Here is a 25,701-nt window from a genome sequence, read left to right on the forward strand (position 1 = left end):
TGGACTGTCATTGTCTTGCCGTTGTCCTTCATTTGGGCTTTTCTTCTTTGGAATTTTAAATCTTCCCCCAGACATTGCAGAACCTTGTTTATTACCCCCAAATTCTCCCATATGTATGGTCTCGAATATAGGATCCAATGTTTCTATCGACATTGTACTATTTTCCAAAGAACATTCCGTTTCACTTTTCTTCTCAGATACCTCATATGTATCTTTGTCTAATGTACATGCCTTCATGGTCTCTGGGTCTGATTTTGCTGGGACTGGCATGGTCACAGTCTCTCTTTTACTGTTCTCAATTGCCCACATTATACTCCCCATACATAACTGCTTAATCACTGGGGTTAGTGTGGTACAATGGATAATCGGGTCGACCTTATCTGCATCTTCACCATTAGTGGAAAGCACACTTGGTTCACTTGAAACTGCTGTGGGTTTTAAATTCGTTATCTGGCTACTCGATGTCGGTGTCCTCAGGATTCTTGCTCCAATGTTCTGCTCAATAATCAGTGGAGTGTGTATAGGTTCAATGCAATTAATGTTCCCCTCAAGGTTTGAAGGGTCATTACTGACTAACTGCTGGTCTCCGAAGTTGGGATTTTGCGGCGTTGTGTTGAAGGGAGACATTTGTCCCTGCTGTAGATATGATTCAGGTTGTGTTATTTCCATTACCTGAGGATCAATGTCTTGTCCATTTTTTCGATCCGTACTAAAACACTGGCAATTCTCAGTCTGCTCCTTGCAAGTTAAACATTCAATTAATTTTGTTAGCAAATCCTCAGCATCCTTCTGTGGCCGTGCAGCATTATTAATCTCTGTTTGGCTATAATGATCCTGAAGGTCAGCGCATAAACCTTTTTTTTTCGGGCTTGGACGAGGCGATTCCTTTGGCTTGTCTTCAGTTGGGCTTGAACAGTCTTCAGCGCTGTGCCCTTCATTGTAGCATGAGAGACCGTCATGGTCATGCTGCTGTGTAGTGGAGCATGGTAGGCTGTTATAGCCTTCTTGCTGTTCACGTGAGCATGGCAGACTTGCATCGTCTGCCGCTGGTTGGTCAGGAGAGGTTGCTAGACCCTCATGGTCTTGTTCCTGCAAGGACTGCACATTGGAGTCTTGCGTTGCTTCTATCGTGGAGGCTGTCCACGAGCTCTCTGTGGAGGCTTGTGACACTGGAGTCACTTCTTATTCGTGCAAGGACTGCGCTCTGGAGTCTTGTGTTGCTTCTATCGTGGAGGCTGTCCACGAGCTCTCTGTGGAGGCTTGTGACACTGGAGTCACTTCTTGTCCGTGCAAGGACTGCGCTCTGGAGTCTTGCATTTCTGCAATTGTGGAGTCTGTCCACGAGCTTGCTGTGGAAGCTTGTGACACTGGAGTCACTTCTGGTTCATGCGAGGACTGCACTCTGGAGTCTTGCATGTCTTCTTTCATAGAGTCGGGAACGTTGAGCGGGACGTGGACCACGCTCTGTGTGGCAGCAGGGCGCTCTCCGTGTGCTTGCACCGCTCCCTGTCTGTTAATGTCAGGCTGCAGCATCATCCGGTACTGATAAGTTGGAACGTCATATCTGCTGGATTGAAGATCCTCAAATCCGAAAAATGAATCCGCATCTGCGTCGGATTCAATGTGGGGGCCGCCAATGTGCAACACGAAAGGTTCGTCCGAGTCATAGTCGTATAGGACCACGGAGCTATCATTGGGCTCGCGAGGTCCGGAAACACTGTAAAGATCGTCATCGAAGTATTCGAGGTCGGAATCATCGGCTTGTGCATAGGTAACTGCTTGTCGGAGGGTTCTTCGGAGGTCAAATTCATCTCCTGGGTCAATTTGCGGCACTGTGCTGTCATTCCAGGTGAGGGAAGGTTGTTTTACAGCTTTAACAGATTTTTTTTTTTTGATTTGGGACGTTTCCCTTTTAAATTGGATTTGGGACATTTCCCCTTTAAATTGGTGCAGTCTGGGGCCTCTGACATCCTGACGCTCGGTATGTAGCACGTAGGAAGCGACTGCGCATGCTCAAATCGCTGTTCCTTTACCGATGGCCGTTTTCTTGACTGCGCATGCGCAGCATCTCGCGCATGCGCAAACGAAACTTCCGGTTCTGCGCACTGCTCGCGCAACTGTGCTAGCGTGATACCTTTAGCAAGATGGCCGCCGACCTCGACCCAGCCCTCTCTCAGGCCCGGGATTTCGGCCTCTGGGAATTCGGGCTCCGGTATCCCAGCCACGAGGTGAGTACTGCAGCTTTTCTTACCTTTACTTGCCGATTGGATTGCGTTTTCTTCACAGTACTTGGAGAATTTGTCCAGGACTGCCTGGTAATCGTACCTTTGCTGCCTCCTGAAGAACCTGAACCTTGTGAATATTTCTCTTGCCCTTGCACCGGCGATGGTGAGGAGAAATTCAATTTTTTCGCTATCATCCAGGTCTTGGAGTTCAGCTGCCACCAGGAACAATTCGAACCATTGCCGGAATCGCCGCCAGTTTTCGCGGAGATCGCCGTAGCACTGGAGCGGCTGCGGAACCGGGAGCTCTATCATTTTGCCTGGGCACTGCTGGTTGTCTCTGTACACTGAGGTATGCCGGCAGGTATCGATCCACTCCTGTACCATGTGGTGTTGGGTGCTCTGGTGCACAGATGAGCCAACACAGTTGTATGTGGTACAACTCTATTTTATTTTAACTCTTATAATACAGTTCGTTCTGGATACTCTGCACGTGCTGTCTCCCTGAGTGTGTTTGGTAACAGATCTGTCCTGGTCCTCCTCTGCAGCTAATACTGACCACCGAGGGTCGTGTCTGTGCTTTTATATCTTTCTGTCATTGGTTGTGGTGTTGTGTATTCTGATTTGTCTGTTGGTGTGTCCATCATGATGTGTGTGTTTGAATATCATGACACCACCTTCTAGAACGGCTGTTGTCCGTGTGGAGTAGGCACATCCACAGTGCTGTTAGCGAGGGAGTTCCAAACTTTCACCCAGCTGCAGCGAAGTAACAGCCGATATAGATCCACGTGAATCTGGATTTGTAGCAAATGCTTGTGTCACCATCCTGCCCGTGCAGTTCTCGTAGAAGACGTGTGTTTGCAAGGTTTTGGCGAAGGAGCTTGGTGGTTTCTTTGAGTCCACTTTTTTCAGAATTTACGTGGTCCCGCCACCGTGTGCCGATGGTGGAGGAAAAAACGTTGAAGGTGGTGGATGGGGTGCCGACTACTACACATGTGTGTGTGTGGGAGAGAGTGAGTGTTGCACCGGAATGTGTGAAGCTTTGCGTGTGTTATTTTTATAGAGGGATTGGGAAACATGATAGAAAGTGGAAAAGGTTTTCGGGGGCATTCCAGGGAAAACGGCCGAGGGAACAGAAGGTTAAACTCAGAACGATGAAGCAATGCATATGGGGGATGCACAAACGACCAGGATTGGAGAAATTCAGTAAAGCACCCTTCCTTTGCTACTGTCTGTCGTCTGTGACCGAGCCCGTTCTGTATCCACCTCATCAGCTCACCTCTGACCCCGTGTGACTTCACAAAACCATGCAGCCTCTCGCTCATACGTCCACTTGTTTAGAAATTGGAGCAAATCCTGTCTCGGAGAATCCACAGCAAGAATTTCGCTACTTCTGACGGAAGGCAAACCGGCCTGTAATTTCCTGGATTAATCTTGCTACCCTTCATGAACAAAAGAACAACAATAGGTTTTTCCAGTCCTCTGGGGCCTCACCTGCAGCCAGTGAGGACAGAAAGATTTCGGTTCTGGCCCCATAAAGTTCTTTTTACTGCAGACACACAGTATGTTTCTGGCTCGAAACTGCTGTTTAAAATTATCAACAATGCCACACATTCCCAGTGATTGGCAAAAGCTGTTGATGCCATCATTAGAACACAGAACATGGAACATAGAGTGCAGAAGGAGGCCATTCAGCCCATCGAGTCTGCAGCAATCCACATAAGCGCTCACTTCAACCCTATTCCCTTAACCCAATAACCCCTCCTCACCTTTTTGGTCACTGAGCGTAATTTAACATGGCCAATGCACCTAACCTGCACGTCTTTGGACCGTGGGAGGAAACCTGAGCACCCGGAGGAAACCCACGCACACACGGGGAGAAGGTGCAGACTCCGCACAGACAGTGACCCCGTGGAGGACGAACTTGAGACCCTGGCGCTGTGAAGCCACAGTGCTAACCACTGTGCTACCGTGCTACCTGTGCGCCCACATCTTGTGAATGAAAACTTTGCAGTAAATGTTTTGTTCGGTCTCCTCTGGATTTTTAATTGACCTATTCCAACTATTGCAGGGTAACTTTCGGAGAATGCTTCATGACACAAGAGAAAGACAGATCTGTAACTCAGAAGCTTCCTGACCACACAAGAGAAAGGAGAAGGCTGCACAGCCTCAACTGGTGATGGGATGTCAACTCACTGACATGACCACGTCAACTCGAGATGGTTCTTGTGTAATCAACAGCAGTGCCTTCAACACAAGCATTTAATACTTCCTGAAATGCAATTAAAAAGTGTACCACAGCACTTCATGGGGACCTTGAATAAACATGACCTGGATATGACTTCAGATTTTAAAATAAATTCTTTCATGGGACGTGGGTTAGCATTTCTTTGGGCAAGTACGAATTGTCGAAGAGAAAATGGAGGTGTATCATCTTCTTGAACGGCTGCAATCCGTGTGGAGTAGGTCGACCCACAGCGATGTTAGTGAGGGCGTTCCAGAATTTCGACCCAGCGACAGCGAGGGAACGCCGATATAGATCCAAGTGAGGATGGGTTTCTGGTAAATGACTGTGTGCCCATCCATTTGCTGTCCATGCAATTCTAGACGGTAGAAGTCGTGTGTTGGGAAGATGCTGGCGGAGGAGCTTTGGTGGGTTCTTCCTGTGCACTTTACTTCACATTGTATGCGTTCCTGTCACTGTCTGTCCATGATGGACGGAATGGACTTTGAAGTTGGTGGATGGCGTGCCCAGTCACGCCATGTGTGTGTCTGAGAGTCAATGATTGTGTGTGTTCTATCGGAATGTGTGCAGCTTTGTGAGTGTAATTTCTATGGAGGTATTAGGCAACTTGATAAAAGTGAAAAAGTTTCAAAGGGCACATTCCAAGGAGAATGGCCAATGGAACTAAAGTTAAACTCAGAACGATGAAGCAATGATGCACAAGATGCACAAGAAAGAAGAGTTAGAGGAATGTTTATATCCCTGGCGTTCTGGGTCCAGAGGAATTTACAAATAGATAATAGGACGGCACAGTGGCTGCAGTTATCATGTTGCTTCACAGCGCCTGGGAGCCGGGTTCGATTCCCCGCTGGGTCACTGGCTGTGCGGAGTCTGCACGTTCTCCCCGTGTCTGCGTGGGTTTCCTCCGGACGCTCCGGTTTCTTCCCACAAACCCCCAAAACATGCTGGTATGTGAAATGGACATACTGAATTCTCCCTCTGTGTCCCCGAACAGGCGCCGAAATGTGTTGGCCAGGGGATTTTAGCATTATCTTCATTGCGGTAGCTTCAGTCGGGTGGCACGGTGGCACAGTGGTTAGCACTGCTGTCGCACAGATCCAGGGACTCGCGATAAATACTGGCCTCGGTAAATGGCTGAATGGAGATTGCATTTTCTCTCCCCATGTCTGCGTGGGATTCCTCCGTATGATCTTGTTTCCTCCCAAAGTGCAAAGGTGTGCAGGTTAGGTACATTGGCCATGCTATATTGCCCGTCGTGTCCAGAAATGTTAGGTTGGGTTACTGGTTTAGGGGGATCTGATGGAGGTGTGGGCTTAAATAGGGTGCTCTTTCCAACAGCCGGTGCAGACTCCATGGGCTAAATGACCTCCTTCTGCACTGTAAATCGAATGATTCTGTTGCAATGTTAAGGTAAGACAGCTTGTGACACTACTAACGATTATTATTATTAGTTGAGGCATGGAGAGAGATCAAAAAAAAGCAATGAAGTTAGGAGTAGTGCACATGTATAATATTCTGGGCATGATCTTCCAGCCTCGTTACGCTGTTGCCCCCCCCAAAATGAGGCCAGTGAACAGCGGGAGAGGCCAAAACCGAGATCCGGGCCAGACACCAAACTGTTTGCGATGCAACTGACCAGCTCCCATAGACAAAGTCAGGATGTTGCCAGAGCCTGCTGAGCAAGCAGTTGTCACAACTTAAACCCCATTTCCAAAGGAATAATGCCAGCCGCCGTTTATCCATCGGCCTCCTGTCATTCTGAGGCGTCTCCAGGAAGTGCTCACGGTGGCTCCGATTCATTCTCCTTTCTAAAACGTGGAGCAGGCGGAATGGCATCAGGGACGGGGTCTCCCAGGTCATCAGAGGCCCCTTGATGGGCTTCTGCGGGACATGTCCTGCTCTCAGGTGGGAATGGCCGAGTTGCTGCTGAGCTGGTCCCAGTAGCAGGTCAGCATGGCTCAGGCACTGCCGAACATGGCCCGGTTACTGGGCGATGTGTCCCAGTTTCTGAGGAGCATAGCCGAGAGCAGTGACACGATAGCGCGGGATGTGGAGAGCCACCAGGGGTGGCAGTGGGCACCGACCGGGAGAAGGGGGCGCTGAGTGCCAACCGGGGCCCGTCACATGGACTGGAGACGGTGACCACTAACACAACTAAGTTGTACCCTTCTGATGAGACCGTGTCTTGAGGTCTACACGCGGGATAGGGGGCACGGCTCTGAATGTGTCGTCGACAGGTGAGCCGCTGCCCTCCTGCCCCAGCACCTCTAGATGACGCCCTCCAGCCACACCGAAGGCCACGGATCAGCTAAGCATAAGACCATAAGACATAGGAGCAGACTTAGGCCACTCGGCCCATCGAGTCTGCTCCGCCATTCAATCACGGCTGATATTTTTCTCATTCCCATTCTCCTGCCTTCTCCCCATAACCGCTGATTCCTTTATTGATCAAGAACCTATCTATCTCGGTCTTAAAGACACTCAGTGAATTGGCCTCCACAGCCTTCTGCGGGGAAGAGTTCCACAGATTCACCACCCTCTGGCTGAAAAAATTCCTCCTCATCTGTTTTAAAGGATCGCCCCTTTAGTCTGAGATGGTGTCCTCTGCTTCTAGTTTTTCCTACAAGTGGAAACATTCTCTCCACGTCCACGCTATCCAGGTCTCACACTGTCCTGTAAGTTTCAATAAGATCCCCCCCTCCCAGCCCCTCGAACTTCTAAACTCCATCGAGTACAGACCCAGAGTCCTCAAACACTCCTCATATGAGCAGCGGACTTAATCCAGGCCTCGCAGTATCTTGTATGTATCAATAAGATGCTTCTAAGCTCCAACGAGTACAGACCGAGAGTCCTCAAACGTTCGTCATACGACAAGCTCTTCATTCCACGGATCATTCTTGTGAACCTCCTCTGGACCCTTTCCAAGGCCAGCACACCATTCCTTAGATACCGAGCCAAAACTGCTCACAATACTCCAAATGGGGTCTGACCAGAGCCTCATACAGCCTCAGAAGTACATCCCTGGTCTTGTATTCTCGCCCCCTTGACATGAATGTTAACACTGCATTTGCCTTCCTAACTGCCGACTGAACTTGCACATTAACCTTAAGAGACTCGTGAACAAGGACTCCCAAGCCCCTTTGTGCTTCTGCTTTCCGAATCATTTCCCCATTTTGAAAATAGTCTGTGCCTAGATTCCTCCTTCCAAAGTGCATAACCTCACACTTTTCCACATTGTACTTCATTTGCTACTTCATTGCCCACTCTCCTAGCTTGTCCAAGTCCTTCTGCAGCCCCCTTGCGTCCTCAATACTACCTGTCCCTCTACAGATCTTTGTATCATCTGCGAACTTAGCAACAGTGCCTTCAGTACCTTCTTCCAGATCATTAGTGTATATTGTGAAAAGTTGTGGTCCCAGCACAGACCCCTGAGGAACACCACTAGTCACCGGCTGCCATCCTGAAAAAGACCCCTTTTCCCCACTCTTTGCCTTCTGCCAGTCAGCCAATCCTCTATCCATGCCAGGATCTTACCCTTAACACCATGGGCTCTTCACTTATTTAACAGTCTCCTATGCGGCACCTTGTCAAAGGCCTTCTGGAAATCTAAATAAATCACGTCCACTGGTTCTCCTTTGTCTAACTTGCTTGGTAACTCCTCAAAGAAAGTTAACAGATTTGTCAGACACGACCTCCCCTTGACGAAGCCGTGCTGACTCAGTCCTATTTTACCATGCACTTCCAAGTGCTTCGTGATCTCATCTTTAATAACAGACTCTAAAATCTTACCAATGACCGAAGTCAGGCCAACCGGCCTATAATTTTCCTTCTGTCTCCCTCCCTTCTAAAACAGGGGTGTTACATTAGCAACTGTCCAGTCCTCTGGGACCATTCCTGCCTACAGTGATTTATGAAAAATCATCACTAATGCCTCCACAATTTCCTCAGCTGTCTCTTTTAGAACCCTGGGGTGTAGTCCATCCGGTCCAGGTGATTTATCCACCTTCAGACCTTTCAGTTTCCCCAGAACCTTCTCCTTAGTAATGGTCACAGCACTCACCTCTGCCCCCTGGATCTCCTGGAGCTTGGGCATCCCACTGGTGTCTTCCACCGTGAAGGCAGATGCAAAGTAACCATTCAGTTCGTCTGACATTTCTTTGTTTCCTAGTATTACTTCTCCAACCACACGTTCTAGTTGCCCAATGTCTATTTTTGCCTATGTCTTACCTTTTAGATCTTTAAAAATCTCTTCCTATCTTCTTTTATATCACTCGCTAGCTTTCACTCGTCCTTCATCTCCCCCCCCCCCCCCCCCAACCCCCCACGCTTATTGCTTTGTAGTTCTCCGTTCTCCTCTGCTCGCTTTTAAAGGCTTCCCAATCCTCTGGTTTCCCACTAATCCTCGCCACTTTGTATGCTTTGTGCATCCCGGGGAAACACCGAAATATAGTGGTAGAGCTGGGAAGGCAAAGCACGTTGAGGATCACTGAAGGCACAGAGGTAGGGGTGTGTGGGTTAGGTAGAGGGTGGGAAGGGGGTGGGTTTTGGGGCCGCGAAGGTTGGGGTCGGCACTCTCGGGAATGGAGTATTGGACAGCACATTAAAACACCTTTTTGCACAATCATTACGATGCCTCTGACACTTTCTTCCGCACTGCGGGCTGACCCCTGACCCTTTACCTGTCTCTCCAAGCAACGCGCCCCTATGAGCGATTGCCTTCAGCTTCGCGGCCGAAGGCCTCCGCAGCCCATGTGGGGTTATGGTGGGGCAGACGGGCAAGGTCGGGGGTTGTCCCCGGAATGGGGTTAGGATCCAAGGGTGGGCACGATGTTACCCAAGTGATTCCCCCCCCCCCCCACAATTTCCCCAGCCCCATGTCTCCCCCACCCTCACATGGTGGCCCACGCCTGGGGAGGCCTTGCCATTGCCAGGGTGCAATGCCGAGCTGGGCAGTGCCAGGATAAAAACATTCCGGGGGCAGTAGACGGAGCCATTCTGCACTTCCCCAGACCATCAAGGACCTCCGATGGCCTGGGAGACCCCCGTAGCCATTATGCCTTGTCCACGTTGTTAAAAAGGAGTTCGAATCGGCGCTAGCGTGACCAATTGCTGGGGAAGCCGCTGAATGACGGGAGGCTATTGGATAACGATGGCTGTCGTTAATTGTATGGACATGGGGCAAAAGTGTTAATAATTGATTTCACACCACGCTCCGCTGAATCCTGAATTCGCCTACGGGAGAGTGCCGGTTTCATAGCAAACTCTTCAGTGCATTGGTGCCGATTAATTTTTTGGCCCTGTTCCGTTATTCACTGGCCGTGTTTTTCTTGAGCGAGAGCGAGAGCGTGATGAGGCCGGAAGCTCCCGCAAGTCCGTAATTCAGCCCTGTGAACCTGCTCCACAATTCAATCAGATCATTACTGATCTCTTCCTGGTCTCAAATTAACCTACCTACCCATTTCCCATATCACTTTAACCCGTTTATTTTTCATCAGAATTACATATTTTGCTTCTCGAAACCATTTAATGATTCAGATTCCACCGCACTCCGGGGCAGCGAGTTCCACAGGTTTACCATCCTCTGTGAGAAGTAGTTCCTCCTCATCTGAGTTCTACATCTACCGCCTCGCAACCTATAGATTGACACGTGAGCACAATGGTTAGCACTCTTGCTTCACAGCACCAGGGACAAGGGTTCGATTCCTGGCGTATGTCATTTTCTGTGCGGCATCTGTGCGATAACCCCATGTCTGCTTGGGATTCCTCCGGGTGCTCCGGTTTCCTCCCATAGGGTGCGAAAGACAATCTAAATTCTCCCTCCGTGTAGCCGAAAAGCCGTTAGAGGTTGACGACGAGGGGCTTTTGAACGTAACGTCGTGACAGTTTTAATGTAAGTCTACTTGTGATACTAAGAAAGATTATTGGCATCTGTGAAGCTCATGATGAATATTGACTATCATGTCGTTGCTTTAAAAGGTTGCGAATAGTCGTTCAAAATTCAACGTACCTTGTGCTGCCGACTGAGATGCCATTCCCACTGAAAAACATAACGAGAAATATAATTTTTAAGACTCTGTTGATTTGCTGCAATCTTGCGTTGAGAGACAAGAGGAAGCTTGAATCAACCTAGAGAAGTGACACATTCCTGTTTGCTTTTTCTCAGAGCCATGTCCTGAAATAGAACTTTTGACCAAAAGTGATCTGTTGAAGATCGTGACTGTCAATAATCATGAGACTAACATTCGGGAGAGAAAGTGCTGGTCGTTGCTTTAATCTGTAAAACGGAGTTAATTGCAAATGGATTGGTGCTGAGGTGTGAGTTTCTCCAGCACCTTAACAGTCAGTTGGTGATTTGTGTGAGGGAGACAGAGAGCAGGGATGTCTCTGATCCTGAGTGTGTGAGTGTTGGTTGTGTGTGAGAGAGAAGAGATAGATATAGATATAGATAGAGAACAAGAATTTCGCTGTCCCTGTGGGTGCGCGTGTGTGAGTGCAGTTTGTGTGTGTGTGAGAGAGAGAGCGAGAGATAGGTAGAAAGACATATAGATAGATGGATGGATAGAAAGGTAGATAGATAATTGATAGATAGACAGACAGTTAGATAGAATGAAAGAACAAACAAAGAACAAAGAACAAAGAAATGTACAGCACAGGAACAGGCCCTTCGGCCCTCCAAGCCCGTGCCGACCATACTGCCCGACTAAACTACAATCTTCTACACTTCCTGGGTCCGTATCCTTCTATTCCCATCCTATTCATATATTTGTCAAGATGCCCCTTAAATGTCCCTATCGTCCCTGCTTCCACTACCTCCTCCGGTAGTGAGTTCCAGGCACCCACTACCCTCTGCGTAAAAAACTTGCCTCGTACATCTACTCTAAACCTTGCCATCTCACCTTAAACCTATGCCCCCTAGTAATTGACCCCTCTACACTGGGGAAAAGCCTCTGACTATCCACTCTGTCTATGCCCCTCATAATTTTGTATACCTCTATCAGGTCGCCCCTCAACCTCCTTCGTTCCAGTGAGAACAAACCGAGTTTATTCAATCGCTCCTCATAGCTTATGCACTCCAGACCAGGCAACATTCTGGTAAATCTCTTCTGCATCCTGTCTAAAGCCTCCACATCCTTCTGGTAGTGTGGAGACCAGAATTGAACACTATACTCCAAGTGTGGCCTAACTAAGGTTCTATACAGCTGCAACATGACTTGCCAATTCTTATACTCAATGCCCCGGCCAATGAAGGCAAGCATGCCGTATGCCTTCTTGACTACCTTCTCCACCTGTGTTGCCCCTTTCAATGACCTGTGGACCTGTACTCCTAGATCTCTTTGACTTTCAATACTCTTGAGGGTTCTACCATTCACTGTATATTCCCTACCTGCATTAGCCCTTCCAAAATGCATTACCTCACATTTGTCCGGATTAAACTCCATCTGCCATCTCTCCGCCCAAGTCTCCAGACAATCTAAATCCTGCTGTATCCTCAGACAGTCCTCATCGCTATCCGCAATTCCACTAACCTTTGTGTCGTCTGCAAACTTACTAATCAAAGCTTGAGAATCATAGAATTTACAGTGCAGAAGGAGGCCATTTGGCCCATCGAGTCTGCACCGGCTCTTGGAAAGAGCACCCTACCCAAGGTTAACACCTCCACCCTATCCCCATAACCTAGTAACCCCACCCAACACTAAGGGCAATTTTGGACACTAAGGGCAATTTATCACGGCCAATCCACCTAATCTGCACATCTTTGGACTGTGGGAGGAAACCCACGCACACACGGGGAGGACGTGCAGACTCCGCACAGACAGTGACCCAAGCTGGAATCGAACCTGGGACCCTGGAGCTGTGAAGCAATTGTGCTATCCACAATGCTACCGTGCTGAATAGAATAGCATGTGTGTCTGTGGCTGTGTGTGTATGAAAGAGGGGGAGCGATAGATAGAGATAGATAGATAGATATGAAGAGAGAATTAATGCCACTGTTCCTGCGTCCATGAGCGTTGTCTGTTTGTGTATATGAATGATATATATATATATATATATTCAGAGAGAGAGGATGGGGGGGGGGGGGAGTGCATTAATACAACTGGTCCTTTGACCGTGGTTGTCTGTGTGTGAATGAAACAGAGAGAGAGAGATAGAGAGATAGATAGAGAGAGAGAGAGCATCAATGCCTCTGTGTCTGTGTATGCGCGCGAGTGTGAATCTTGTTTGTGGATGGAATAGAGAGATCGAGAGCTAGATAGACAGTCTGTACGCCTGTGCGTGTGAGCGTGAGTGAGTGCTGTTTGTGTGTATGAAAGAGAGAGAGAGAGATAGAGAGAGAGTATTGATGCCTCTGTGCCTGTGTGCGCGGAATACAGTGAGTATTGTATGTCTGTGTATGAGAGAGAGAATGGATGGAGAGATACTTAGATAGAGTGATAGACAGAGAGAGAGAGAGAGAAAGCGCCCGGAGAGAGAGAGACAAAGAGGGCGAGAGAGATAACAATACCCAAAGGTACCATTTGACAATACACTGACACAGTCTATAGTAGTATGAGAGGTGGGCAGAGTAAGGCCAAAGAGACTGAGTGAGAGAGGAAGTTAAGGACTGAGAGACAAGTTAGTCACAGAAATGACACATGAGATAGAGATAGGGAATGTGTGAAAAAAACTTATTTTTCTTCCAGGACGTGATTGAGTGTATTTATGAGGGTAATGAGCTTGATCATAACTGCCAGGCGCAAGGACAGAAAACAAAGGGGAATATTGAATGATTTACATTGGAGAATGTGCAGTGATGTTTCGCACTGATTAGTCTTTGTATATACCATTGACTTGAACTTGTACATTGATCGGAAGTTAAGTGTTTGCAGTTTTGATATTAATTGCAAAGGGATTTGGGGCCCGGAGTAAAGGTTTCCTGCTGCGATTGTACAAAACGTTGACGAGTCCAAACATGGAGCATTGTGGACAGTTTTGCTCTCATGCGCTCAGAAACGCCATGACTGCCCTGGAGGGAGCGCTGGACAGGTTCACCAGGCTGACTCCTGGGATGACAAAGGAAAATGAACCCAAGAACAGTACAGCACAGGAAAGGCCCATTGGCCCCCCAAGCCTGCGTCCACCACACTGTCCGTCTAACCTAAAAGATTTTACACTTCAGGGATCGGAATGGTGCTGTTACCATCTTATTCATGTATTTTCAAGACGCTCCTTAAACATCAATGTTGCCTTCTCCGGTAGCGAGTTCCAGGCCCCCACTACCATCTGTGTAAGAAATCTTCCTTCCCACATTTCCTCTAAAGTTTGCCACGTGCATCTTAAACTTATGCCCCCCTCGTAATTGACACTTCCACCCGTGAAAAAGCATCTGACAATCCTCTCTGTCCATGCCCCTCATAATTTTGTAGACTTCTATCACGTCGCCCCCCAACTTCCGTCGTTCCAGTGAGAACAAAACAGTTTTATCCAACCTCCCTCATAGCTAATACCCTCCATACTAGGCAACATGCCGGTAAACCTCTTCTGTACCCTCTACAAAGCCTTAACCCTTCTGGTAGTGTGGCCACCAGAATTGAACACTATATTCCAAGTGAGGCCTAACTATGGTTCTGCACAGCTGCAACATGACTTGCCAATTATTAAACTCAATGACCGGGCCAATGAAGGCAAGCATGCCGTATGCCTTCTGGACTTCTTTCTCCACCTGCCTTGACACATTCAGTGACCTGTCGACCAGTGCACTCAGATCCCTCTACCTGTCAGTATTCTAAAGCTTTCTGGTATTTACTATATTACCTGATTGTCTTCTGAGAGGCAATTATCGATTGGGCGCTGGAGTGGGCCGAGGAAGGCGCACATTAAAAGGTTCGGTGCAGACTCGATGGGCCGAATTGCCTCCTTCAGCACTGTCGCAATTCTTTGGTTCCAAGACATTAGGCGTATTTTGGCGTACTTGGGTGATCTGAGCTCAATGTCAAAACTTCTTACATGTCATGACTGGGAACATGCACATCGTCCCCTTTCGCTTTTGCGGCTGGGTCCAAAACCTCTCGAAATAAGGGGCAGGTCATTTAATACTGAGGTGCGAAGGAATGTTTTCACTTAGAAGGTGGTGCATCTTTAGAATCCCCCCACCCATTCCATCCCAAGGGATATTGAATGCCAATCAATCAGAGTCGGATTTCGATGGATGTGTGGATACCCATGACATTAAGGGACGTGGGGAAAGTGGGGAATTCTTGTAGCAGCAGACGATTTTATGACCGTGCAGATTAGGCCAGACTAATTAACAACCTTTGCTTCAATGTTCCTTTGAGAAATAATGCAATAAGAACGCGTCGATAGCAACAGGTCTCTGGTAGCCCGTTGGCAGTTTGCTAACATTGGCCTACATCTATTTGGTTGAGATAAACACAGGAAATTGTGCAGGGTTAAATCTTGGTGGGATATAGGGAACAGGCTAGAAGGACTGAATGGCCTACTCCAGCTGGTATTGTCGGTTTTTCTATAATAAGAAAGCGTTTATGATGACTAAATACCGAAATTTCAGTTCCAGTCTGATGGGAGGAATGGGGGGATAAGCTTTGCCAAAGACGCTTCTAGACTCAAAACATTAGCTCCGTTCTTTCCCCACAGATGCTACAAAAGTATGAGGGACAGAGCGGATACTCCCAAAAACATTTACCAGGGTGGAAGAATTAATTACAAGGAGATAGAGGTTTAAAGTACGAATGGCAAAGTTGAGAGGGGATTTGCGAGAGAAGTTGTTTTTTACACAGAGGGTAGGGGGTGCCTGGAACTCGCTTTTCGAGACGTGTTGGAAGCAGGGACGAAAGGGACGTTTAAGAGGCGTCTTTACAAATACATGAATAAGATGGGAATAAGGGGATGCGGACCCCGGAAGATTAGAAGGTTTTAAGTGAGGCGGGCGTCATGTTCGGCGTGGGCTTGGAGGGCTGAAGGACTTGCTCCTGTGCTGTACCGTTCTTTGTTCTTTTTTCATTGGAAAAGTCAGGAGCAAAAGCAGTGGCGACATTAGTTGACCAACATGTTTTCAGCCAAGTGCTAGGGCTGGTTTAGCACACTGGGCTAAACAGCTGGCTTGTGATGCAGAACAATGCCAGCAGCGTGGGTTCAATTCCCGGACCGGCCTCTTGCAACAGGTGCCGGAATGTGCCGACTAGGGGCTTTTCACAGTAACTTCATTGAAGCCGACTTGTGACAATAAGTTATAAAACAAAGAAAAACAGCCATTCCCATGTAAAAAATTGGGGCAAGTGTCGCATATATTACCTGGAAGGAATCTGAGGAACAATGATCACAATATATTCAGCATTAGAATCGTTCTAGATCAGGAACACGTGAGATTAAATGGATTTGAGTAAAAGACAAGAGAAGATTTGGTACATTTGTACAAAGTCAGGTCCAGGTTGTCTCTGGAGTACCATGTGAAGTACTCATCATTCGGAAAAGGTCTGCTTACATTAGAGGCTGGACAGCCAAGTTTCACGAAACTGAACCCATGGATGAGTGGATTTCCGTATCATGTGACGCTGAGTAAATTGCACAATATTCTATGAAGTTTAGTAGAATGACAGGCCACCTCACTGAAACATTTAAGCTTCCGAAGATGATGATCGGGTATCTCTTGTTGTTTCCTCTGGTGGGGTAATCGAGAACACGGGACTCAGCCTCAGGAGGAAGCACAGTTCGTGTAGCATTGAGATAAGGAGGCATTAGTTAACGCAGAGGGTTGTGAAACTTTAGAATTATCTGCTCCAGAAGGTTGTTAAATCTCCATTGCCGAATTGATTTCAGGCAGGGATAGGCAGATTATTAGCGTTTTGGGAAAATAAGCGATACGGGTAGAGGGCGGGAAAATGGAGTTCAAAATCTAGCTAAACCATGATCACATTGAATGGAGCGCCAGGCCCTATGGGCCGAATGGTCTCCTCCATCAACTGTATCATATGTTCATTATTTACTTAGAGCAAAGATGAGAATAATTATTGGATGTGGGCTAATCACAATGGTTAGAACAAGAATCTGTCCCAGATAAAATGCAAGGAACAGCCACAAGGGCGGCACTCTAGCATAGTGATTATCACTGTTGCTTCACAGCGCCAGGGTCCCGGGTTCGATTCCCGGCTTTGGTCACAGTCTGTGCGGAGTCTGCACCTTCTCCCAGTGTCTGCGTGGGTTTCCTCCGGGTGCTCCGGTTTGTTCCCACAAGTCCGCAAACACGTGCTTGTTGGGTGAATTGGACATTCTGAATTCTCCCTCTGTGTACCCGAACAGGCGCCGGAATGTGGCGACAAGGGCTTTTTCACAGTAACTTCATTGCAGTGTTAATATAAACCTACTTGTGAAAGTAAAGATTATTATTATTCTCATTATTATAAAAGAGTAAAGGGATAATATTAGGCCTTCAAACAACGGGTAGCTGATGTACAGACCAGTTACATCACAAGGCAGAAGGTTGGTACTCCACGGTGGCACAGTGTTTAGCACTGTTGCCTCGCAGCACCAGGGTCTCAGGTTCGATACCCGGTTTGGGTCACTGTCTGTGATTTGTTTGCACGTTATTGCCGTCTCTGCATGGGTTTCTTCCGGGTTCTCCCGGTCGACCCACAGTCCACAGATATCTGGGTTAGGTAGATTGGCCAGGACAACTTGCACCTTAGTGCCCAAAGATGAGAAGTAAAATAAAAGGGAGCTTGAGAGGCTTTTAATGAGCACCAATAACCAGATGACTCACTGATCGATACATCCCTGTGGTTGACTTTCTGAATCTATATTTTGCATTTCCTTGCAATGAAAATTAAAACTGACAATTTTTGCGGTCAACAGGACATGAAGAGGCATTGTAAAGGATGATTCATATCAGGAGGGAATTAAAGATCTGCAGTCACTCAATCTAGAATAGAGAATGGAAAGGGCACTTTCGCTGTTGAGGGATCAAAGAGGAATCGTGAAATTTCCGTTTTCCGCATACAAAGGGCAAAGAAAAGTACAGCATAGGAACAGGCCATTCGGCCCTTCAAGCCTGCGCTGGCCATGCTGCCCGTCATGCCTAAAATATTCTACATTTCTGGTGTCCGTATCCCTCTATTCCCATCAATTCTTGTGTTTGTCAAGTCGCCCCTTCAACGTCACTATCGTACGTGCTCCTACCACGTCCTCCCGCAGTGAGTTCCAGGTACCCACTACCCTCTGTGGAAAGCACTTCCCTCGCACATCTGCTCTAAGCCTTGCCGGTCGCACCTTAAACCTATCTCCCCTAGTAATTGACTCTTCCACCCTGGTTAAAAAGCTTCTGACTCTGTGCATGCCCTTCAAAAATTTGTTATCTTCATCAGGTCCCCCATCAACCTCCATCGGGCCAGTGAGAAGAAACCTAGTTCATCAAACCTCTCCTCATAGCTAACGCCCTCCATAACCGGGCAACACATTGGTATACCTATGCTGTACCCTCACCAAAGCCTCCGCATCCTTCTGGTAGTGTGGCGACAGTATTGAACACCAAATCCAAAGAGTGGCCTAACTCAGGATCTAGACAGCTGCAACCTGCAAATTATTATAAGGAAGTCCAGTTCGATGAAGGCATGTATGCCGTATGCCTTCTTGACTACATTCTACAACAGCGTTACCACTTTCGTTGGCCAGTTGACGTGTACGCCCAGATCTGGTTGCTTGTCAAAACTCTTAAGGTTTCTGCCACACATCATAATGATGCCGGAAAAAAAGGAGATTTTCAAATGTTGAAAAGCTCATGTGAATATAATAACGAACGGCGAGTCAAATTCTTATTTGTGGGGGTCGAGGGTTGGGTGATGTGGGCGGGGAGTGTGGGCCAGTTTAAGAGTCATTCATCCAGACAAAATGAATTGTCCCATGTTTCAAATTGTAGTCTGCAAGGATTTGATTTTGAGACAAATTAAGGTTTAATAATTCAATTGCGTTCTCTGGTAGCAGTGGAGGGAGTTAATGAGGGCAGTGTGTTTTGAATCAAAGAGGTACATAGTCATTTCTGGGAGAGAACAATGCCATTTTCGGTCACTGAGCCCAGGATGGGACTTCATAGAGAGACCCAATTCATTCCTTTTCCCCCAGTCACTCGCCCCAGCGAAATGTAGGAGTATTTTCTTCAAGGGCCCATTCAATTTCCTTTCAGCATCATCCATGACATCCCCATCTACCAGCCTCGTGTGCAGTGAGTTGCAGGTTACTAAACTCAATGAATTAAAAACTCGGAATCGCGCGGTACCTTTTACTGAGAATCTGGTCCTTGTGTCTTCAGCATTTAACATATTTTCTTCGTCTACCTCAACCAAACTTCTTATACTTTTGCACACTTCTGTCAAATCTATCTTCAGCCCATTTTTTTCAAGTAGAGCAATTTCAGCTTTCCCAAACTAAAACTCGAACTCCCAACCCCCAACCTTCGAAACATTCTGAACCCTCCCCATTCACCTGACATCCGCCCTAAACTGTGGCTGTCGGCAGTGGATTATGTTCAATCTCAGAAAGAGTTTGCTAAAAAAGAAATGAAATATGAAAATATGAAAATAGCTTATTGTCACAAGTAGGCTTCAAATGAAGTTACTGTGAAAAGCCCCTAGTCGCCACATTCCGGCGCCTGTTCGGGGAGGCTGGTACGGGAAATGCACTCCGCCTGGCTGACATTTGAGGAAAACACTGTCGGCCCATTGAAGCTCTGGACGCGGTGTTTACTTGGAGGTGATATTTGTTTAAAGAATGCAGAGACCAGACTGGATGCAAGTGTGACGTTCTGCAGGCCCTAATCCGGACGAAGAGGTACCCGACACCTCAATAACACCGACCCCCACACCTCCAGGATTCGATGGCGGTAGCTTCCGAGCATTATACTTATGAATTTGTGGCTGTAACGGGAGATAGGGAAGTGGAAAGATCGTCAGACACCCGGAAAGTTAGGTATATCAGTGCAAAGGTAGGCAGGCATTTGGAATAGTTATATCTGTGGAACGTTGGCTCGGTGTTTGGAAAGGTGGGTGGACAGGTGGAAAGTTAAATAGGTATTTGAAAATGTAGATATATAGGTGGAAAGTTAATTTAATCTATAACCTGTATTAGTGTCATAAGAAGGCGTACTTATGAAGTTAAGTCATGGATTTGCTGTGAAAATCCATTCATCACCACACACCAAATCCTGTTCGGATACACTGAGGGAGAACTCAGAATATCCAATTAATCTAACAAGCAGGTATATTGGGACATTTGGGAGGAAAACCGGAGCACCAAGAGGAAATCCATGCAGACGGGGAGAACGTGCATACTCCGCACAGACAGTTCCTGAAGCCGGGAATCAAACCCGCGTATTTGGCGTTGTAAGGCAGCATTGCTAACCACTGTGCTACCGTGCCGCCCATTAGGTGGGTAGGTAGTTATGTAGGCATTTGGAAAGGTGGGTGTTTAAATGGAAAGTTAGATGGGTATTTGGATAGATGGATGTATAGGTGGAAAGTTAGATGGTTATTTGGTTAGATGGGTGTATAGGTGGAAAGTTAGATGGGTATTTGGATAGATGGATGTACAGGTGGAAAGTTAGGTGGGTATTTGGTTAGATGGGTGTATAGGTGGAAGGTTAGATGGTTATTTGGTTAGATGGGTGTATAGGTGGAAAGTTAGGTGGGTATTTGGTTAGATGGGTGTATAGGTGGAAGGTTAGATGGTTATTTGGATAGATGGGTGTACAGGTGGAAAGTTAGGTGGGTATTTGGTTAGATGGGTGTATAGTTGGAAGGTTAGATGGTTATTTGGATAGATGGGTGTACAGGTGGAAAGTTAGGTGGGTATTTAGTTAGATGGGTGTATAGGTGGAAGGTTAGATGGTTATTTGGATAGATGGGTGTATAGGTGGAAAGATAGATGGATATTTGGTTAGATGGGTCTATAGGTGGAATGTTAGATGGGAATGTGGATAGATGGGTGAAGAGGTGGAAAGTTAGATGGGTATTTGGTTAGATGGGTGTATAGGTGGAATGTTAGATGGGAACGTGGATAGATGGGTGAAGAGGTGGAAGGTTAGATGGGTATTTGGATAGATGGGTGTATAGGTGGAAAGTTAGATGGATATTTGGTTAGATGGGTGTATAGGTGGAAAGTTAGATGGGTATTTGGATAGATGGGTGTATAGGTGGTAAGTTAGATGGGTATTTGGTTAGATGGGTGTAGAGGTGGAAAGTTAGATGGGTATTTGGATAGATGGGTGTAGAGGTGGAAAGTTAGATGGGTATTTGATTAGATGGGTTTATAGGTGGAAAGTTAGATGGGTATTTGGATAGATGGGTGTATAGGTGGAAGGTTATATGGGTATTTGGCTAGATGGGTGTATAGGTGGAAAGTTAGATGGGTATTTGGTTACATGGGTGTATAGGTGGAAAGTTAGATGGGTATTTGGTTAGATTGGTGTATAGGTGGAAAGTTAGATGGTTATTTGGTAAGATGGGTGTATAGGTGGAAAGTTAGATGGGTATTTGGATAGATGGGTGTATAGGTGGAAAGTTAGATGGGTATTTGGATAGATGGGTGTATAGGTGGAAAGTTAGATGGGTATTTGGTTAGATGGGTGTATAGGTGGAAGGTTAGATGGATATTTGGTTAGATGGGTGTATAGGTGGAAAGTTACATGGGTATTTGGATAGATGGGTGTATAGGTGGAAAGTTAGATGGGTCTTTGGATAGATGGGTCTATAGGTGGAAAGTTAGATGGGTATTTGGATAGATGAGTGTATAGGTGGAAAGTTAGATGGGTATTTGGATAGACGGTGTATAGAGGGAAAGTTAGATTGGTACTTGGATAGATGGGTGTATAGGTGGAAAGTTAGATGGGTATTTGGATAGATGGGTGTATTGGTTGAAATTTAGATGGGTATTTGGATAGATGGGTGTATAGGTGGAAAGTTAGATGGGTATTTGGATAGATGGGTGGATAGGTTGAAAGTTAGATGGGTATTTGGATAGATGGGTGTATAGGTGGAAAGTTAGATGTGTTTTTGGTTAGATGGGTGTATAGGTGGAAAGTTAGATGGGTATTTGGATAAATGGGTGTATAGGTGGAAAGTTAGATGGGTATTTGGTTAGATGGGTGTATCGGTAGAATGTTAGATGGGTATTTGGATAGATGGGTGTTTAGGTGGAACGTTAGATGAGTATTTGGATAGATGGATGTATAGGTGGAAAGGTAGATGGGTATTTGGATAGATGGGTGTATAGGTACAATGTTAGTTGGTTACTTGGTTAGATGGGTTTATAGGTGGAAAGGTAGATGGGTATTTGGATAGATGGGTGCATAGTTGGAAGGTTAGATGGGTATTTGGTTAGATGGGTGTATAGGTGGACAGTTAGATGGTTATTTGGTTAGATGGGTGTATAGGTGGAAAGTTAGATGGGTATTTGGTTAGACGTGTGTATAGGTGGAAAGTTAGATGGTTATTTGGATAGATGGGTGTACATTTGGAAAGTTAGATGGGTATTTGAATAGATGGGTGTGTAGGTGGAGAGGTTAGATGGGTATTTGGATAGATGGATGTCTAGGTGGAAAGTTAGATGGGTATTTGGATAGATGGGTGTATAGGTGGAAAGTTAGATGATTATTTGGATAGATGGGTGTATTGGTGGAAAGTTAGATGGGTATTTGGATAGATGGATGTCTAGGTGGAAAGTTAGATGGGTATTTGGATAGATGGGTGTATAGGTGGAAAGTTAGATGGGTATTTGGTTAGATGGGTGTATAGGTAGAAAGTTAGATGGGTATTTGGATAGGTGGGTGTTTAGGTGGAGCGTTAGATGATTATTTGGTTAGGTGGGTGTACAGGTGGAAAGTTAGATGGGTATTTGGTTAGATGGATGTATAGGTGGAAGGTTAGATGGTTATTTGGATAGATGGGTGTACAGGTGGAAAGTTAGGTGGGTATTTGGTTAGATGGGTGTATAGGTGGAAGGTTAGGTGGTTATTTGGATAGATGGGTGTATAGATGGAAAGATAGATGGATATTTGGTTAGATGGGTCTATAGGTGGAATGTTAGATGGGAATGTGGATAGATGGGTGAAGAGGTGGAAAGTTAGATGGGTATTTGGTTAGATGGGTGTATAGGTGGAATGTTAGATGGGAATGTGGATAGATGGGTGAAGAGGTGGAAGGTTAGATGGGTATTTGGATAGATGGGTGTATAGGTGGAAAGTTAGATGGATATTTGGTTAGATGGGTGTATAGGTGGAAAGTTAGATGGGTATTTGGATAGATGGGTGTATAGGTGGTAAGTTAAATGGGTATTTGGTTAGATGGCTGTAGAGGTGGAAAGTTAGATGGGTATTTGGATAGATGGGTGTAGAGGTGGAAAGTTAGATGGGTATTTGATTAGATGGGTGTATAGGTGGAAAGTTAGATGGGTATTTGGATAGATGGGTGTATAGGTGGAAAGTTATATGGGTATTTGGCTAGATGGGTGTATAGGTGGAAAGTTAGATGGGTATTTGGTTACATGGGTGTATAGGTGGAAAGTTAGATGGGTATTTGGATAGATGGGTGTATAGGTGGAAAGTTAGATGGGTATTTGGATAGATGGGTGTATAGGTGGAAAGTTAGTTGGGTATTTGGTTAGATGGGTGTATAGGTGGAAGGTTAGATGGATATTTGGTTAGATGGGTGTATAGGTGGAATGTTACATGGGTATTTGGATAGATGGGTGTATAGGTGGAAAGTTAGATGGGTCTTTGGATAGATGGGTCTATAGGTGGAACGTTAGATGGGTATTTGGATAGATGAGTGTATAGGTGGAAAGTTAGATGGGTCTTTGGATAGACGGTGTATAGGTGGAAAGTTAGATTGGTATTTGGATAGATGGGTGTATAGGTGGAAAGTTAGATGGGTATTTGGATAGATGGGTGTATTGGTTGAAATTTAGATGGGTATTTGGATAGATGGGTGTATAGGTGGAAAGTTAGATGGGTATTTGGATAGATGGGTGGATAGGTTGAAAGTTAGATGGGTATTTGGATAGATGGGTGTATAGGTGGAAAGTTAGATGTGTTTTTGGTTAGATGGGTGTATAGGTGGAAAGTTAGATGGGTATTTGGATAAATGGGTGTATAGGTGGAAAGTTAGATGGGTATTTGGTTAGATGGGTGTATCGGTAGAATGTTAGATGGGTATTTGGATAGATGGGTGTTTAGGTGGAACGTTAGATGAGTATTTGGATAGATGGATGTATAGGTGGAAAGGTAGATGGGTATTTGGATAGATGGGTGTATAGGTACAATGTTAGTTGGTTACTTGGTTAGATGGGTTTATAGGTGGAAAGGTAGATGGGTATTTGGATAGATGGGTGCATAGTTGGAAGGTTAGATGGGTATTTGGTTAGATGGGTGTATAGGTGGACAGTTAGATGGTTATTTGGTTAGATGGGTGTATAGGTGGAAAGTTAGATGGGTATTTGGTTAGACGTGTGTATAGGTGGAAAGTTAGATGGTTATTTGGATAGATGGGTGTACATTTGGAAAGTTAGATGGGTATTTGAATAGATGGGTGTATAGGTGGAGAAGTTAGATGGGTATTTGGATAGATGGATGTCTAGGTGGAAAGTTAGATGGGTATTTGGATAGATGGGTGTATAGGTGGAAAGTTAGATGATTATTTGGATAGATGGGTGTATTGGTGGAAAGTTAGATGGGTATTTGGATAGATGGATGTCTAGGTGGAAAGTTAGATGGGTATTTGGATAGATGGGTGTATAGGTGGAAATTTAGATGGGTATTTGGTTAGATGGGTGTATAGGTAGAAAGTTAGATGGGTATTTGGATAGATGGGTGTTTAGGTGGAACGTTAGATGATTATTTGGTTAGGTGGGTGTACAGGTGGAAAGTTAGATGGGTATTTGGTTAGATGGATGTATAGGTGGAAAGTTAGATGGGTATGTGGATAGATGGGTGTATAGGTGGAAAGTTAGATGTGTATTTGGATAGATGGGTGTATAGGTGGAAAGGTAGATGGGTATTTGGATAGATTGGTGTATAGGTGGAAAGTTAGATGGTTATTTGGATAGATGGATGTATAGGTGGAAAGTTAGATGGGTATTTGGGTAGATGGATGTATAGGTGGAAAGTTAGATGGATATTTGGATAGATGGGTGTATAGGTGGAAAGTTAAATGGGTATTTGGATAGATGGGTGTATAGGTGGAAGGTTAGATGGGTATTTGGTTAGATGGGTGTATAGGTGGAAAGTTAGATGGGTATTTGGATAGATGGGTCTATAGGTGGAAAGTTAGATGGGTATTTGGATAGATTGGTGTATAGGTGGAAAGTTAGATGGGTATTTGGATAGATGAGTGTAGAGGTGGAAAGTTAGATGGGTATTTGGATAGACGGTGTATAGGTGGAAAGTTAGATTGGTATTTGGATAGATGGGTGTATAGGTGGAAAGTTAGATGGGTATTTGGATAGATGGGTGTATAGGTTGAAATTTAGATGAGTATTTGGATAGATGGGTCTATAGGTGGAAAGTTAGATGTGTATTTGGATAGATGGGTGTATAGGTTGAAAGTTAGATGGGTATTTGGATAGATGGGTGTGTTGGTGGAAAGTTAGATGGGTATTTGGTTAGATTGGTGTATAGGTGGAAAGTTAGATGGGTATTTGGATAGATGGGTGTATAGGTGGAAAGTTAGATGGGTATTTGGATAGATCGGTGTATAGGTGGAAAGTTAGATAGGTATTTGGATAGATGGGTGTATCGGTGGAAAGTTAGATGGGTATTTGGTTAGATGGGTGTATAGGTAGAAAGTTAGATGGGTATTTGGGTAGATGGGTGTTTAGGTGGAACGTTAGATGAGTATTTGGATAGATGGATGTATAGGTGGAAAGGTAGATGGGTATTTGGATAGATGGGTGTATAGGTACAATGTTAGATGGTTACTTGGTTAGATGGGTGTATAGGTGGAAAGTTAGATGGGTATTTGGATAGATGGGTGTATAGTTGGAAGGTTAGATGGGTATTTGGTTAGATGGGTGTATAGGTGGACAGTTAGATGGTTATTTGGTTAGATGGGTGTATAGGTGGAAAGTTAGATGGGAATTTGGTTTGATGGGTGTATAGGTGGAAAGTTAGATGGTTAATTGGATAGATGGGTGTACATTTGGAAAGTTAGATGGGTATTTGAATAGATGGGTGTATAGGTGGAGAAGTTAGATGGGTAT

At 45.7% G+C, this 25,701-nt stretch overlaps 1 protein-coding gene and 1 long non-coding RNA gene across 4 annotated transcripts in view; one reads left to right on the plus strand and one right to left on the minus strand.

The window, feature by feature from the left end:
* The window catches only part of LOC140399577 (uncharacterized), a 133,612-nt gene that overhangs the window by 89,900 nt on the left and 18,011 nt on the right, over positions 1-25,701 (plus strand). The gene's annotated exons all lie outside the window — the stretch shown is intronic.
* LOC140399576 (Fc receptor-like protein 5) overlaps positions 1-25,701 on the minus strand; it is a 105,598-nt gene that overhangs the window by 76,128 nt on the left and 3,769 nt on the right. For 2 of the 3 annotated variants that reach the window (XM_072489114.1, XM_072489116.1), the window contains exon 2: positions 10,475-10,504. In XM_072489114.1, the coding sequence (XP_072345215.1) occupies positions 10,475-10,504 (30 nt within the window). Of the gene's footprint in view, positions 1-3,501; positions 3,665-10,474; positions 10,505-25,701 lie in introns of all 3 variants that reach the window. The other variant, XM_072489115.1, reaches the window with a different exon arrangement.

The sequence above is a fragment of the Scyliorhinus torazame genome, chromosome 23, assembly GCF_047496885.1.
Source record: "Scyliorhinus torazame isolate Kashiwa2021f chromosome 23, sScyTor2.1, whole genome shotgun sequence".
Taxonomy (NCBI): Eukaryota; Metazoa; Chordata; class Chondrichthyes; order Carcharhiniformes; family Scyliorhinidae; genus Scyliorhinus; species Scyliorhinus torazame.